General features: G+C 37.1%; 1 protein-coding gene across 5 annotated transcripts in view; it reads right to left on the minus strand.

Annotated features, from left to right (window-relative positions):
- Positions 1 to 16,167, minus strand: part of LOC126194836 (A-kinase anchor protein 10, mitochondrial) — a 156,323-nt gene that overhangs the window by 116,401 nt on the left and 23,755 nt on the right. For all 5 annotated transcript variants that reach the window (XR_007538512.1, XR_007538510.1, XR_007538513.1 and 2 more), the window contains exon 4: positions 7,290 to 7,413. Coding sequence is in view for 2 of the 5 variants with exons in the window: in XM_049933175.1 (XP_049789132.1) it covers positions 7,290 to 7,413 (124 nt within the window). In the remaining 3 variants the exon portion in view is untranslated. The remainder of the gene's footprint in view (positions 1 to 7,289; positions 7,414 to 16,167) is intronic.

The following is a 16,167-nucleotide window of genomic DNA, read 5'->3' on the forward strand; positions in this document are numbered from 1 at the left end:
CCTCAGATTCCATGATGCTACTGTCAGATCCTTTATCCATTTCCTTTACTGGGATCGTGATACATGTTTTCCATCCAGCTTCCAAGGCTTCTACTGAATTTCCGTAATTTTTTCTTTTTCTTTTCTTTACAGTATGGAATTATTAGGCCCATGTCCAACCCGCAACCTAGAGGACCAGAATTTGTATTAGGTTTATTCCTCCAAGGAAGATTTCTTCACTACGCCTCTAGAGCCCTCCCTGTCCTATGTTGTGGAACACACTTCGTCTGGCTCCTCAGTCAAGACCAATCCATCTTGGGTGACTCTGCCAGTAGCTATGCTGTCGCCGGCATAACTCTCGACTTCAACGAAATACGCAAACCCTCCCGCCCTGCACTGAAGGTGCCTACTATAAGGCGGTGTCCCCTAGGAAGGTATCATCCTTTATTGCATGACTTCTATAATTTTCTGGAACAGTCTAGTTGTAAAATTGTTATTAAATTTACAAGGTCTTCCACAAGATCACAGTTTACATCTCCCAATGACATACATCTGTTTGGGCGTCAACTCCATATTTGCAAACAACCTGACAGATAAAACACTGGGGCACACTAGGGCTTGAATCTGAACTCTTGTCTTCCACGTCAGTTTCTCATACATGTTCATACTGAAATATTGTTATCAGTTTGAATAATGTTTCATCTGTGGATTTTCCACATTTGGCTATGGTTAATAGTTCTATTTTATAACTCATCTTAATCTACAGCATCCATTAAACATTCCTATTCATAAAGATGAAACATCATTGTACAAAGTTTTTCTCGATCAATTTTAAACTGCATTTCAGATTTAGAATAGGAGTCAAATATATATACAGGATGGACAAAATAAAACTGACCGAGAAAAGACAGTAAGACTGGCGCAGGACTGACCCTTGTTAATGAATATCACTGAAGACGGCCAATGCAAACAATGCGGCACAGTGCTCAATTGCTCTGGTTAATAGTTCTATTTTATAACTCATCTTAATCTACAGCATCCATTAAACATTCCTATTCATAAAGATGAAACATCATTGTACAAAGTTTTTCTCGATCAATTTTAAACTGCATTTCAGATTTAGAATAGGAGTCAAATATATATACAGGATGGACAAAATAAAACTGACCGAGAAAAGACAGTAAGACTGGCGCAGGACTGACCCTTGTTAATGAATATCACTGAAGACGGCCAATGCAAACAATGCGGCACAGTGCTCAATTGCTCTGCGAGACAAGCATAGCAGCTCTGCCTGTGAGATAGCTGTGATAACATTTTCAATGTTCTGCTGTAGTTCTCCCAGTGTGTGACTACCAGTTCGAGTACACATTACCCTTCAATGTAGCCCACTGGTCTAAATCACAGGGGGAGAGATCAGGTAATTGGGGCAGTCAGCAGACAGCACTGCCTCTGCGGGTTGTACTCTCCTCACAGAACACATCATGTACTCAGGACAAGATTGTCAAGGCCATATGTGTTGTTTCTTCATCTTGCTGAAAATATCCATATAGTCATTCATTTTCTGAGAGTTGATCCACATACGAATTAAACAATTTCTGGACTTAAAAGCCAGCATTAACAGTTTGGTGAAGTAATCATCTTACGATGCAAACACCAGACACTACATTCTAAACACTAATTGTGAGGTTATACAACATATCTTCAGAGTACTGATGGGGATTTTCTACGGCATAATGGTACATGTTCTGTGAGCTCATATATACTGAGAGACTGAAACAGACCTCATCCGAAGAAATGAAAACCCAATGACCCAAATGTCTCGATCACTGAGAAACCAGTGGCATAACTCAATGTGTGAAAGTTTGTCTTCATGCTTTAACTCATGCACAACAATAAATTAATAAGCATACAGATGCAGGTACTTTTTGATAATCTTTCGACAAGAGAATCACTCAATTTCCACCTGAACACATTAATGGCACTGAGATTTCATCAGGCTCTGTTCCCAGCTTTTCTTCATTCAAGCAATGTTTTCTGGTGTCCTAACACTTTTGAGATAGTTACAGTTTTTATTCACTATAGAGCCTGGTTTGCACAATTTGCCACATACTTTTGGACTGCAGACTTTGCTGGAGGTTTATGAGTTGTGCTTTGCTTAACACCTAACAACAGACACAAACCATTTTATTGTGAAAACTATTTTGTGCTGCATTCAAATAATCACTTAACACATCTGCTCATCTCGCTCACTCAGATACAATTACACATCGAAATGCTCAGTACAGAGCATGAGGGAGACGCACATGTGCAGACAAATGACAGCAACCAATTGGTGCACTGAAATCATGGTTTCCAGCATTTTCTGTGATGGGCAGTTCTCCTCTCCATTAAGAGTCAATTCCACGTCATTCTCATAAATACTTTCCAGGTCAGTTTCATTTTGCCCATCCCATACATAACTGGATTAAATTGAATTTAGCAACTGATGTCTTTCCACTGGGTTACATAACAGCTATTTTATGGTATATGCAAAGGCTTCATATGTATAACGACAGCAAGTGAAAGTACATGGGAAAATTTAATAATTACAATTTCTGAATTTCTTTCTTACATTCATGGTACAGGGCAGGAAAACAAGACAAATTTCAAATTTATATCACTATTACAGGTAACTGGTTACACATTCATAAACATGGATGTGTTGATATTGTCTTTCCTTTTTAAGAAGTGCTCTCTTCTTCTCTTGCTCTTTTATCACAGGCAGTGATTTGCTGTAATGGAAATTACAATGCCATCACAAACTCATCTTTCAATAATACCTGCGAGACCCAGGGCACAATAATAGTTCCTACAGAAGAAAAAACAACTGCATATAATAGCATATTAATTTTAAATGTGTGACTGCACTGCTGGCCATCTGTACAATATCGAACAAAACCCTTAATGTCAGGAAAATTGTCTGATAGAGGTAGCACACTGACAAAGCTATTAAGCATAGATTCAAAATATTTAATTCTGTCAATAGGAGCTTCATCATTTTAACTCGTCAAAATTGATAATCATCATCAACACTGTCATTTTGACATGGCTTCATCATTCTGATTCAGAGATGAAGCAGCAGTCATGTGTCTAGATCTTCCTCAATGCTGCTTATTCAACAGAAGCAAAGGACAAGAGTGGAGGCCAAACAAATGGTGTGTGCTTTTTCCACTCCAACAAATAATGTCACCACAATAACACTTATAACTGTAAATAGTAAATAAATATTGTTGGATTACACCTTCCTAAGTTTTTGGAAAGTCTACAGCCACTGAAGCCAATGGTAAGCTTACGTGCATACTTTTAATTCAAAAACACCTTTAACAGTCGTTTGAAAACGATATGTTCTCATTACTATACCTTTACCAAAAATACACTATGTCATCAAAAGTATCCATACACCCCCAAGAACATAAGTTTTCATATTAGGTGCATTGTGCTACCACCTGCTGCCAGGAACTCCGTATCAATAGCCTCAGTAGTAGTTAGCAGAGAGCATAATGGGCACTTCGCGGAACTGACAGACTTCAAACGTGGTCAGGTGATTGGGTATCATTTGGGTCATATGTCTGTACACAAGATTTCCACACTCCTAAACATCCCTAGGTCCACTGTTTCCGATGTGATAGTGAAGTGGAAACGTGAAAGGACATGTACAGCACAAAAGCGTACAGGCTGACCTCGTCTGTTGACTGACAAGAGACTGCCGACAGTTGAAGAGGGTCATATTATGTAATAGGCAGACATATATCCAGACCATCACACAGAAATTCCAAACTGCATCAGGATCCACTGCAAGTACTATGACATTTAACTGGGACGTGAGAAAACTTGGATTTCATTGTCTAGCGGCTGCTCATAAACCATACATCACACCGGTAAATGCCAAACAAGGGCTTTCTTGGTGTAAGGAGCGTAAACATAAGATGACTGAACAGTGGAAAAACGTGGGATGATGAATCATGGTACACAATGTGGTGACCCGATGGCAGGGTGTGGGTATGGCAAATGCGAGGCTGTTGAAGAGCAATTCGGGGATGGTGATTGCATCTTTCAACACGATCAAGCACCTGTTCATAATGGACGGCCTGTGGCGGAGTGGTTACACAACAATAACATCCCTGTAATGGACAGGCCTGCACCGAATCCTGACCTGAATCCTATATAACACCTTTGGGATGTTTTGGAACGCCAACTTCGTGCCAGGCCTCACCGACTGACACTGACACTTCTCCTCAGTGCAACACTCCATGGAGAATAGGCTGCCATTCCCCAACAAACCTTCCAGCACCTGACTGAACGTATGCCTGCGAGAGTGGAAGCTGTCATCAAGGCTGAGGGTGAGCAAACCATATTGAATTCCAGCATTACCGATGGAGGTCACCATGAACATGTAAGTCATTTTCAGCCAGCTGTCCAAATACTTTTGATCACATAGTGTATAACTAGAGACTTTCTTTCTGGAGGACAGTCACTATTCCACCAATTCTGTTACTAGGACAAAAGAATCAGCATGTTACAACTCTGCCAGGTGAATTTCTTCCTTTGGATAACATCAAGTATAAATACCAACAGGGACATCAAATTTTAAGAAAATGATGATCCTTTCTTTTTTCTGAAAATTCACCACTACATATGCTAAAATATGTTATGCACATGTGCATAATCTCGAGCCACTTGAAGAGTATTTGATAACGTGCCACCAAGAAAAAGCTGATTAGCACCTTTTGCAGATACATTGCCATTTGAAGTGAAAAAGTACACACTCTTTGTTTTATCTACACTCCTGTTCTTCGCTTATTTTGAATCAGCGCTATTGCAAATCTCCAGACTCACACAGTTACTTCATCTCTGAATCAACACAGTGGAGCCATTTCATGAGACAAAGTAGTGAGTATCAACCAGTAACAAAATAATTATCTGTTGACAGAATTCAGTATTGTGTCCCTGAGTTTCACAATGTTACCCACAGCCGAAAATTTTCCATACGTAAAGAGTGTTATTTAATATTTTTCCCATAAAAAACAACCCAATCACAAGATTACACCTATTGTAGTGCTACATGCTGCAATTGTTCTCTTACGTCTTCTCCAGCAGCATCCCTAGATTTTCATTTCTACAAGAAGTACTTTCCCGACTAAATTCATAGACCAGCAAAAAAGTGTGGTAGGCAAAGAATAGCGAAATTCACATGAAATCAAGGAAATGAATTGTTTCAAATTTACTTTGAAGTCATTAGCTAAATGTTTCACTTCAAACTCCACAGCTGAAAGTGCCTAAACACCACATGGAAAATGATAACGTGGTTTTTCTAAAAATTTCTAACTGTCACCCACTGCTGGAGACTGCAATAGTAGCTTAGATTAGATGTTATAATTCATTTTTCTTGGAAGGACAATATTACATTATAAAACAACCGCAAAACTAATGGATGATCTCACTTAAAAGTTCCAGGCTATTAGGCCATGGTCGATGTATAAAACTTTCTCTTAACACTTCCTCTCCGACTGCAGGAGACATCTTTAGAGGTAAAATGGCAAACTGCAGTTCGTCATTTTACCCCTGAAGATGTCTTCTGCAGTCGGAGAGGAAACGTTAGGAGAAAGTTTTATGTATCGACCACTGCTTAATAGCCCAGAACTTTTAAGTGGCGTCAGTGCCAGCCATCAAAACTTACAATGTATGATTATGAAGTGATACCTCATTCAAACAGAATGTGTACAACCTACAGATGCTGAGTAGATGTAAAGTCACTTTGAAGCCTGGTTTAAGAAAGACAGAATTTGTAGGAAAGTCTTCTGAAGTAACAATCAGCTAATGACCAAGACAAACTCTGGATTATAAGACATTATCCATCCCTTTCCCATAATGAAAGAATCATCATCTTAAAGTAACAAAACTAGAGATTCAACTGTGTTTCTTAACTTTTGTGTGTGTGTGTGTGTGTGTGTGTGTGTGGTGCAGAATACATTTACTACATTGCTGCTGATGCCTAAGTATTTGAGACTCAGAAGATTGTTTGCCCCTGCTATTGCATGATATAGTGGAGAATTCTCACATATATTTTATGACATGGTGTATTTTGAAGCTGCTTCTTTCTTACGGTGTACTCAGGTACCAAATGAATAATGTCTACAGCCAAGTTCTAAAGGTACATTCTAGCATGTGAAGTATGTTTTCATAATGCTGTGTTCGATTTGGATGAGATTTCTTGAGCCTTCTGGCTGCGAAATCATTAAAGTCTGTAGGTGGTGCAGCTACTTATAATGACATACTGCACAAACATCCAGTCAGATCTTGATAAGACTTCAAAGAGGTTCCAAGTCTGGCAACTTGCTTTAAATGCCCAGAGGTATAAAACTGTGCACTTCACAAAATGCACAGAAGCTAGTATAGCATGACTACAGTTTCAATTCACACAAATGCCTGGGTCTATACAATTTTTGGGGATATGAAATGGAATGATCACACAGTCTCAGTAACAGGTACAAGAGATGGAAAACTTCAGGTTACTGGTAGGATACTGTCAGTCTACAAAGCCGACAATTCACAAAATATTTGTACATCCCATCCTGAAATATAGTTCATGTATACAGTACCCATATGAAACAGGGCATGCATAGCATATGCAAAGTAGGGCAGCATAAACAGCATCAAGTTAGTTTGAGTCACAGGAGTAAAATCACTGTTATGCTGAAAAACCTGAACAGGCACTCTTTTGAAAACAGATGTTAATTATCCCAAAAGATTCTGTTTACAGTGTATCAAGAACCAGTATTAAGTGACGAATTTGGGAATATTCTACAGTCCCTACATATATCACAAAGGTAAAATTAAAATAATTACAGGATTCCAAGAGGCATTTCAACAGCTGTTCTTCCTGTCCCGCATAAGTGGAAAGAATACAAAGAAACCCTAATGTGTGGTACAATGGGATGTATCTTCCAACATGCACTCCATCAGCAGTGGGGCCAAGATATCAAACTTAAGGACTACCAATGGAAAGTGAGGGTAAAAAACTTTTACCAACACTAACTCTGCTGCAAAATCTTAGGGCCCTGTGCAAGTAATTCCAAAAGTTACAAAGAGATAAGTTTAACACAATACCCAAGGGACTTAGAGGAAGAAAATTTTGCACTGAAATTTATGTAACATATGTATTTGTTTGCTTAATTACAGTCTCTCAAATGTCCAGGAATGCAACTGCAGACAAAGTAAATTAAGAATGAAAATGTAAATCATAAGTAAAATTCTTAATTGAATCCACTTACCTCAGTGAAATAAAACAGCGCATTATCATTGTACAGAATATCAGTAAGTAAAACATTTCCACTTGTCAGCACATCTATCTGATGCTTGCAATGATAATCGCTGCGCAAAAAATCATTGAAGAAGCTGAAAGCAAATTTATTTCAAAATAAAATGATCCAAATTTTCAGTGATATAAAACATTGGCAAGAACTGTGATACTGCAAACATTAAAAGATGGTGAGAGGTTGAGGTAGTGTTGAAATTGTGTGTATCTATATTTTTGGGTGACTACATTCTCTTAATACCTTTGGACAGATGGATAAAGAAAGAGCATGGTCTAAATGGAACTGGAATATGGAAGTTCACAAAATTAAGGAATCTCAAGGACTGCAAGTGGGAGACTGGGAAGACTGACAAGACTGGGTACTGAGATGTAAGAGATGGCAGCAGCAATAACAAATTTGGCTGTGGTGGTGGTGGTGGTGGTGGTGGCAATAACATAAAAAAACAATAAACGTAAAAAAATTATGGCTCAAAAGTGAAAATGAAGATAATACTAGAACCAAAAATTGCTCAAGCAATATTTACGAACTAGATACGGAGCAGACAATAAGTCCATAGCCTACTACATCACTAGCTTTTTCTTGAAAATAAATGGGTAATCATAAGAAATAAGAAAAAAATTTCGAAAAAATTATGGTTAGTGGCAAATATGAGTAATGTTTTACTACAAACACAAACACACACACACACACACACACACACACACACACACACACACACACACACACACACACACAGGAGAGGGGGAAGGTCCTCTTCATTTGTTTCACTACTAGCCTACAGCCACTTGTTTTAATTTTCAGTTATCAGTGTGTAGTCAGAAATTTTGTATTTATTTATACAGTTTGATAGCTCCTGCTCCTGATGCAAGTAGCATAAAAATCAATATTATGAATACAAATGGAGAAATCACCTAAATACAATTGTGATTGAACAATACATTAAAAATGTCCATTCATTCACTTCATTCATTGCACTCTGCAAACCCCATCATAAAGATAGCCTTCAGGGATGTGGGTGAAGTTAAGGTGTACATGACATATTTGTCAGACATAATTAGCATCAAAGATTTAGGTACATCTGTGAATGATTTCTAAAATTATACCAAACCTTCTGAAAAATCTGAGCATAAAAAAAGAAAAGTGTAAAAAATTCATCCACAAGTGCTCCAAATTACAGTGCAATTTATATTAGGCCCTATTACAATCATTTAATCCAACTCTCCTGTTATGAAACAGTAACAGAAACATGTTGTCGCAAGCCCAAACTGGCTAATGTAGAGTACTGTAACTAACAACTAAAATTAAGAATTACTTTATTTACATTTGCAAAGCATTGCCTATCAAAACAGAGCTGGTCTAAACAACAAACATAAAGTGTGTAAAAAATATTGAATATAGCTCCTTGAGGATAAAATAAAGCATTACCAGGAAGAAGTGTCTATATGCTGCAAAACATGACTATGAAGAATGAGGAAATGGGTCCTAAATAACATCCCTAAGGATTAAGGAAACCAGTCTGCACTTATCCCATTATTGAAATTAGATGAGCATGTCGTGCAGCTCATAGCAGCCAAGTCTGCTACTCTCTGGACTAAATGCGTTTCACGAAGATTAACTTATGTCACTGCTGAGATGTGATCAGAAAATCAACTAGTCATGTTGGCACCAACTAGGAGCACTCAGATCTGGGCTGAGACTACTGTAAACAAAGCTTTTCTGAGGTTTAGCTTTGCTCATGTGTCCTCTCAAACTTGTCAAGGCCTGGTCAGTGCAGTGTACTGTGGGTAGGAATGTCAGATCCCCTACAACCACAAAGAAAATTCTGGAAAGTCTGAGTGAAAGCATATTAAAAAAAAGAAAAAAGGGAAATCAGGGTTTAATGTTCTGTCACGGAAGAGATAAAGCACAAGCTTGAATGAGGAAGGTGGGGAAGGAAACAGGCCATGTTGTTTTCAAAAGAACCGAACCCAAATTACCTCAGGCCATTTAAGGAAACCACAGAACACCTATATCTAGGCGGCCAGATGGCAATCTAACTCACTGTCCTCCTGAATGTGAGACAAGTGTCTTACCACTGCTCCATCTCACTTGGTTGCAGAAATTTAGGTAATGGCTTCAGGATGTAGAGCACAACCAGCTACATTGACATTTGGCTATATATGAGACACCACATACCTTAACATTCCAACTGCTTCAACTGCCCTTTATTTTGAGACAATGCACTGCAAAATTTTAGGATTCAACAATAGTTTAGAGCAGTTGGAAGAGAAACTAAATAAAAGCAAATAGGATATAGTAAGATTATCAGAAGTAAGGCAAAAAATTAAAATTAAACTGGATTAGAACATATGTTTTAATATGGAGGGACAGAAATAAATCAAATGTAACTTTACAGTCATCAAGATAACAAAAAACAATATCACCATTACTGAAAAAATGTCGGGCATAACAGCAAGACTTGATTTCAAAGTCAACAAAATAAATTCTACTTAAATCATCCAAATCTACACAGCACTGTGATTGTATTCTGACAAGGAGGTATAAGGCCTCAACAATGAGTTACAAAAATAGTTAAATGTGGTCTCAGGTTTTCTCACCATGACATTAATAGAGTGTTTCCGCCAAGTTGTTTCCTTTTAATGCACAATATTTCAACTATTGACCCAGCTCTCTTCTTCAGTCCCGTAAGTTTTGCTATGATGTGTACTCACTGCCTGGGTCCCAACCTGATGAAACTACTATAGTTCCCATGTAACTATTTGTAGCTGAGTCTGATTCCCGATGCCCACAACACCCTTTGATGCTCTTTTAGTTTTTCATAGCTCACTCTGAAGTTCCATGGAATGCATATTCTCCCAGTGTTTTCAGACTCTGGTGGACATTATGGCCAATGAGATATTATTTGTGTTCTGGACCCCAAACATTATTCCAATTGAAATTGCCATCCCTGTTTATTAGGCTTTTGACATCTTTATTTCGACAGCTCCTTAATTATGTTGTCCCAAAAACTTGGTGTCTGCATCGCTACACTGGTCTCATTTCACTTCATTTCATAATTATATTCAAGGCGATGCTCAGCGACAGCTGACCTGCTTGGCTATTTTAGTCAGGTATGCCACACACATTATTTGCATCTCTCCTCAACTGGCCTGATAGTCGGCCCAATGTAAGACAGACCACATTCACATGGAATGCGACACACATTTGTCTTTCAGAGATTTAGATCGTCTTTAAGACAAGAATCCTTTTTATCTTAGTTGAAGGAGTGAAATACACTGGATGCCATATTTTGGTAGGAGTCTAACAATCTCTCTGGATATTGGGCCAACATAACATAGGTAAGCAATTTTTGGCTTCTCTCCTTCAGTCTCAACCTGTTGATTTCGACTTTATTGACACTCAATTTGATGATTTGAATACCTGTTCCTTCAGAACACTATTCATAAGTGTTGTAATAGTTCGGTGATGCTCTCCTTGTCTGGAAGTGTTCAAGCTCAATCGACCAAAATCCTTTGCACAACATTTTTTTGTGATGGATGGTGATGTCTTGGGGCATGGAGATAGAGGTCAGTGTGGTAGGTTTCTGATATATACTGTGATCTAGTACCCCACCCATTCTTCTCTTAACCAACAAACCGAGGAAAGGTAGTTGGCCCTCTTTTTAAAGTTCTATCATGAATTTTATATTACAATTGATAGAGTTTAAATGTTCCAGGACCTCCTGAAGATTTTCTGGTCCACATTACCACATATTGATAGAAAAACATCGGTTCCAAGTTGGCAAATTTTAGTGCATTTGCTTCAAAGTGTTTCACCTACAAGGTCACACAAAAGGTGATAATGAAAAAAACATCACCACACCATTGGTTTGTTTCTAATATTTTCTGATGAATAGGAAATAAGTACATTTCAGAAAGTGCCTACAGATTTAGAACACATTGGAGTCTGGCACTAAATTTATTGAAGTCTCATCAAGCGTGACATCCATCACAGTTGGAAAATGTTGAGAGAATTTACATTTCACAGAATACCATGGTGAGCTCTGAGAAACAAAAGGGCATCAAAGGTGTAGTGGGGGTCAGGAACTGAACCTGGCTACAAACAGCTGTGGGAGACTAACAACAGTTCACAGTCAGGTTTGAGTCCAGGCAGCAAGTATGTGTAACAGCAAAACACACAGCGCTTGAAGATCGCCGAGTTGGTCGTCAAAATATTGTGCATAAAATGGATACAACAACTTTAAGTACGTTATTTACCTCTTAAATGACCGCAAATCACAATACAAAAGAATATTGGAGGCTTTTAATGCGAAAGTACAACAAAAACTCAAGAATGATTCTCCAGTTGGGAAATTTGGATACAATACCAGAAATGAGAAGAGATGACGATTTGACACAGATACTATGTTTGTAAAACTTGTCAAGGATAACATGTTGGCACTCAATACATTCTACTTGAAAAAAACTGAATAAAGAATTACAAAGGTCCACTTTGAGTCAAAAATTAATCTATCAAACAATAAAGACAATGCAGAGGCAACAGCCACAAACTTTTTATAAACTGCAAATGATCATAGACTTGAAACTTCCTGGCAGATTAAAACTGTGTGCCAAACAGAGACTCTAACTCGGGACCTTTGCCTTTCACTGGCAAGTTTGGAAGGTAGGAGACAAGGTACTGGCAGAACTGTGAGGACGGGTTGTGAGTCGTGCTTGGGTAGCTCAGCTGGTAGAGCACTTGCCCGCGAAAGGCAAAGGTCCCGAGTTCGAGTCTCAGTCTCAGTCTGGCACGCAGTTTTAATCTGCCAGGAAGTTTCATATCCTTGCACACTCCGCTGCAGAATGAGAATCTCATTCTGATTCACAGACTTGTAAATACAAACTACAATTAGATATAGAGCTGAGAAGAAAAGGATTCATACAGCAGAGATTTGGAAATTTAAATGCTAAGAATGTATTTAGTAATAGAGATACACACAACATTAAGTTAAGCAAGAAGTTCAGAATCTAAAAAAATGAGTGTTATAGAAGCATCAATGAAAGGGGCAGTTGTGTAACAAAGGTATTTATGCCAACAAGAAATATGGTGCAAGTACAAGGAAAATAAAATGAAAGGGCAATAAAATATGAAATAGAAGTAGACCATTACCAAAATGAAGGCCAAAGCTTCAATCAATTACACAGAAAACACAATAAAATACAAGTATCTTGGATTATACAAAACTATTTGGAAATGGCTTTGAAAGGATGTGAGAAGACACGATGAAAATTTGGAATAAGAAGTAACTGAAAACAATAGGAGTATGAAAAAAACAAAGAAAGAAACACTTCCTTCACATTTTTAATTGTTCAATAAATGAATCAGAAATACAGATACACAATAATGAAAAAAAAATGACATTTCAGAAGGAATGGCAGATATGGTGTGTATCACAGTTTCAGATATGGAGAAAGGAATGGCACATGGTGATGGCGTTTATAATAGAAATGATTACAGCTAGAGGAAAAATAATACAAAATGTACCTGAAAAATTAGTTACGGAATCCTGCAGAAGACAATTCCCCAAAGCTAGAACATTGCTGTAATTTTCTACTTTACAGACAAAAAGACATCTCAATTAGATAAAAAGAAAAAGTTGCCATCAATAATGGAAATAGCATGATGGATGACTTGGAAGTCTTTGATGAGACAAAATACTGGCCATTATTTACCCTTCTGCAGGCAAATTGTAAGAGACAAAATACTGGCCATTATTTACCCTTCTGCAGGCAAATTGTAAGAGACAAAATACTGGCCATTATTTACCCTTCTGCAGGCAAATTGTAAGTGTTGTCAACAGACACAAATAAAAGTACAAACTATCCTAATTTCCAGAACTGCTAGTTCCAAAAATAGCATAGGCTATTTGTACCTTTGTATGTACCTACGTACATTGTTGTAACATGACAGTTCTAAAAGTTTAGCTGTTTTTTTTTTTTTTTACTTATGTTGGCAATGCTTATAATACTGCCTCCTGAAAGTAAGTACTGGTCAGCCATTCTGTTCCCTTTTAATTTTATAGACTTCTCAAATGAATTTCCCTCTACATAAAATTATAAACTGGAGCAATGAGTACAAATCATAGGTCTGAGTAAGTATTTGACACATTTTAAACAAAATCTGGATTAACAGCTTTTGATAAATAAGGCACTGATTTAACTTATGATAGTATACCGAAGAATATGTATACATAATTGCCAAAGCTTTCACTGGACTTCATCAGGCTTGTGGTACATGTGTACCACCTAAACTGTCCTCAGCAGAACTGAAGAAGGGATGTTTGTTAATAAAGCATATATGAATTACTTTTGTTCTGATAATGATGCTGTACACTCTGCCTCTAGCACAGTAAAATTAAACTGTACACGAAAGAACTCAATGGTAAAGTTTGAATGTAAACTTGGCAATTAATTAATAATGCATAATAGCACATTGAGATTAAAATCGAACTAAGTTACAATCAAGTCACAGAATCAGCAGAATATGTGTGTTTCGGGCAATTGAAGGTTACAACTGATTGGACAGAAAAAGAAATGAAGAGAAGAGGAGAAATAGAATGGAGAACATTTATAAAACTAAACACAATTTTTAAAATTAAGCTTCTGATTTTACAAAATGGATTAGAGCTGAGTGGGAATTGCAAGAAAAAGGACATACATGTAACCAGGCAAATGGATGATATGACAGACCAAGAAAGTCGTTTATTGGTCCAACAACTGAAGATTCGGTTGAGAACCTACTGAGAGATGCGTAGATGATATTAGGAAATGTGTGGGAGCGCATGGATATATATCACTCAAGATTTTAACACATGGGAAAGTCTGTAAGAGACCTGTATCCAGCAGTGAGTGTCAAATGGCTGCTGGTGATAATAATAACGACCAATACAATTGCAAGAAAAGGAAAAAGTACAAGAAAGCTAATGTTTCTAATACGAACTATGAAGCATAAGAAATAAGGTCATAACGTAACAGTTATAACAACAGAAAGTAATGGAAGTTATTAATGGGTTCACAAGTTAGCTGTGACAAGGATGTGGGAGGAAGGAGGTGGAATAGGATGTATATCATTAATGTATATCGTTATACAGAATTAACACATACAATATCACTATTAACAAATCAAATAATTTTTTTAAATACATGTTTGGACCAGCTTTAGTTTAGCACAGAGTGGTAAATGAAGATTTAAATGATTACCTCACATTTTAAACTGTGATCATGGCCACTTCAAAATGATCATCACAAATTCTAAACTGAACAATGTTAGTGTGTCAGCAAGTTTGTTATTACACAAAAAGAAACAGTTAAGATACATTCAACAATTACGCACAGGTTTAAATTGGAAATGCCATAAGTAATTAATAACAAAATTATTTTTTTTTAAATTCAGAAGTGTTATTCAAGTTGAAGAAACATGAAGGAATACTGGATGAAACCACATTCCATTCATCACATTTATTCTAGAAGCAACTAAACGAGGGAGTGGAAAATGTGTTAGCAACCACTGAAAATGTAAAAGAAACAAACAATTCCTGACATTGTATTGGTGACCTGTCTTCTAAATACTTAAAATTTAGAACAAATATGAACTAACACAGCTTTTCTCATTGACAAATGCTAGAAGTAGAACTCTTGAAGAAACAAAACTACAAATGTGCCTTCTCATTCAATAATTTGGAGTACTTATTTATATAAACCATGTTCTTTATTTGATATATAGAAAAAGGAACAGCTAAAAATGGAATCTGTGTAAATATTTCATATTGTCATAAATTGCAAAATAACATAAATTTCTAATATACAACATGGACATTCATTCTAAATCCACATTTAGACTTTCATACTTACTGCAAATGGATATAATGGTCCACTCAATGACCACAGCAATGATGGGGCAAACAGTTGCCATTCTGCACTTATAATTTTCAAATACACAATTTATACAATCCATGTATTATTATATATCCATAAATTGAATAAAACTTTAAAAGGTTATGTGGTTTTAAAGAGAGTAGAGAGAAAAGTTGCTATCTTCAGCAGACAATTATGAACCATAAACACAGGTACACTCCACTGCAGGCTGTTTGAAGGTTGCACTTCTGAAGGCAATGTTACAGGCAGAACTCTGCTGCGAAAGATAATTAGTTTACAAACACATGGTGCACACATCTACTGCTTGTTCAAGAGTTCATAACAACTGACATGCTTATTTTTGACCATTGGTTCCTTATCTCAAAACAGTCAGTTCAGAATCCTCTATTATCTACACACATTTGATCTTAATGGTTTGGGACATCCTGTATATATTAGCTGTGAACATGGAAAATTTCAGGTCTCTTGGGTAAAAGCATTCCCTTTTGGGAAGAATGCACACAATATTAAACTAACTCCACCTAAGTCCTTGGATAGTGCTTGCAGATGGGATGTTACCAAGCAGTAACAATAAGTGCTGAGAAAAGATATTGTGTAATAACAGGAATTTCAGTGATAACAATAGGCATCAATCCTTCAACATTTTATCTCTCTCATCATCAAATTAAAAAGCTGCATGAACCAGCCCATAAGGACACAACCTCAGTCACAAAATTAGAAAAACATGAGTTTTTGTCAGGATAATACTGCTTCGGGCTAACCTGATTTGGTATTGAGTCATTCCGTGTCAGGTGGCCTAGATTTAAAGAAGATCCCTTCTCAATCCTCTCCAATTTTTATGAAGTTTTTGAATGATGTACATACACGCGCTTTACATAAAGCCACATCCCATTCCAGCTCGATAGCCATACTTTTGTAAA

Source organism: Schistocerca nitens, chromosome 1, assembly GCF_023898315.1.
Source record: "Schistocerca nitens isolate TAMUIC-IGC-003100 chromosome 1, iqSchNite1.1, whole genome shotgun sequence".
NCBI classification, from domain to species: Eukaryota; Metazoa; Arthropoda; class Insecta; order Orthoptera; family Acrididae; genus Schistocerca; species Schistocerca nitens.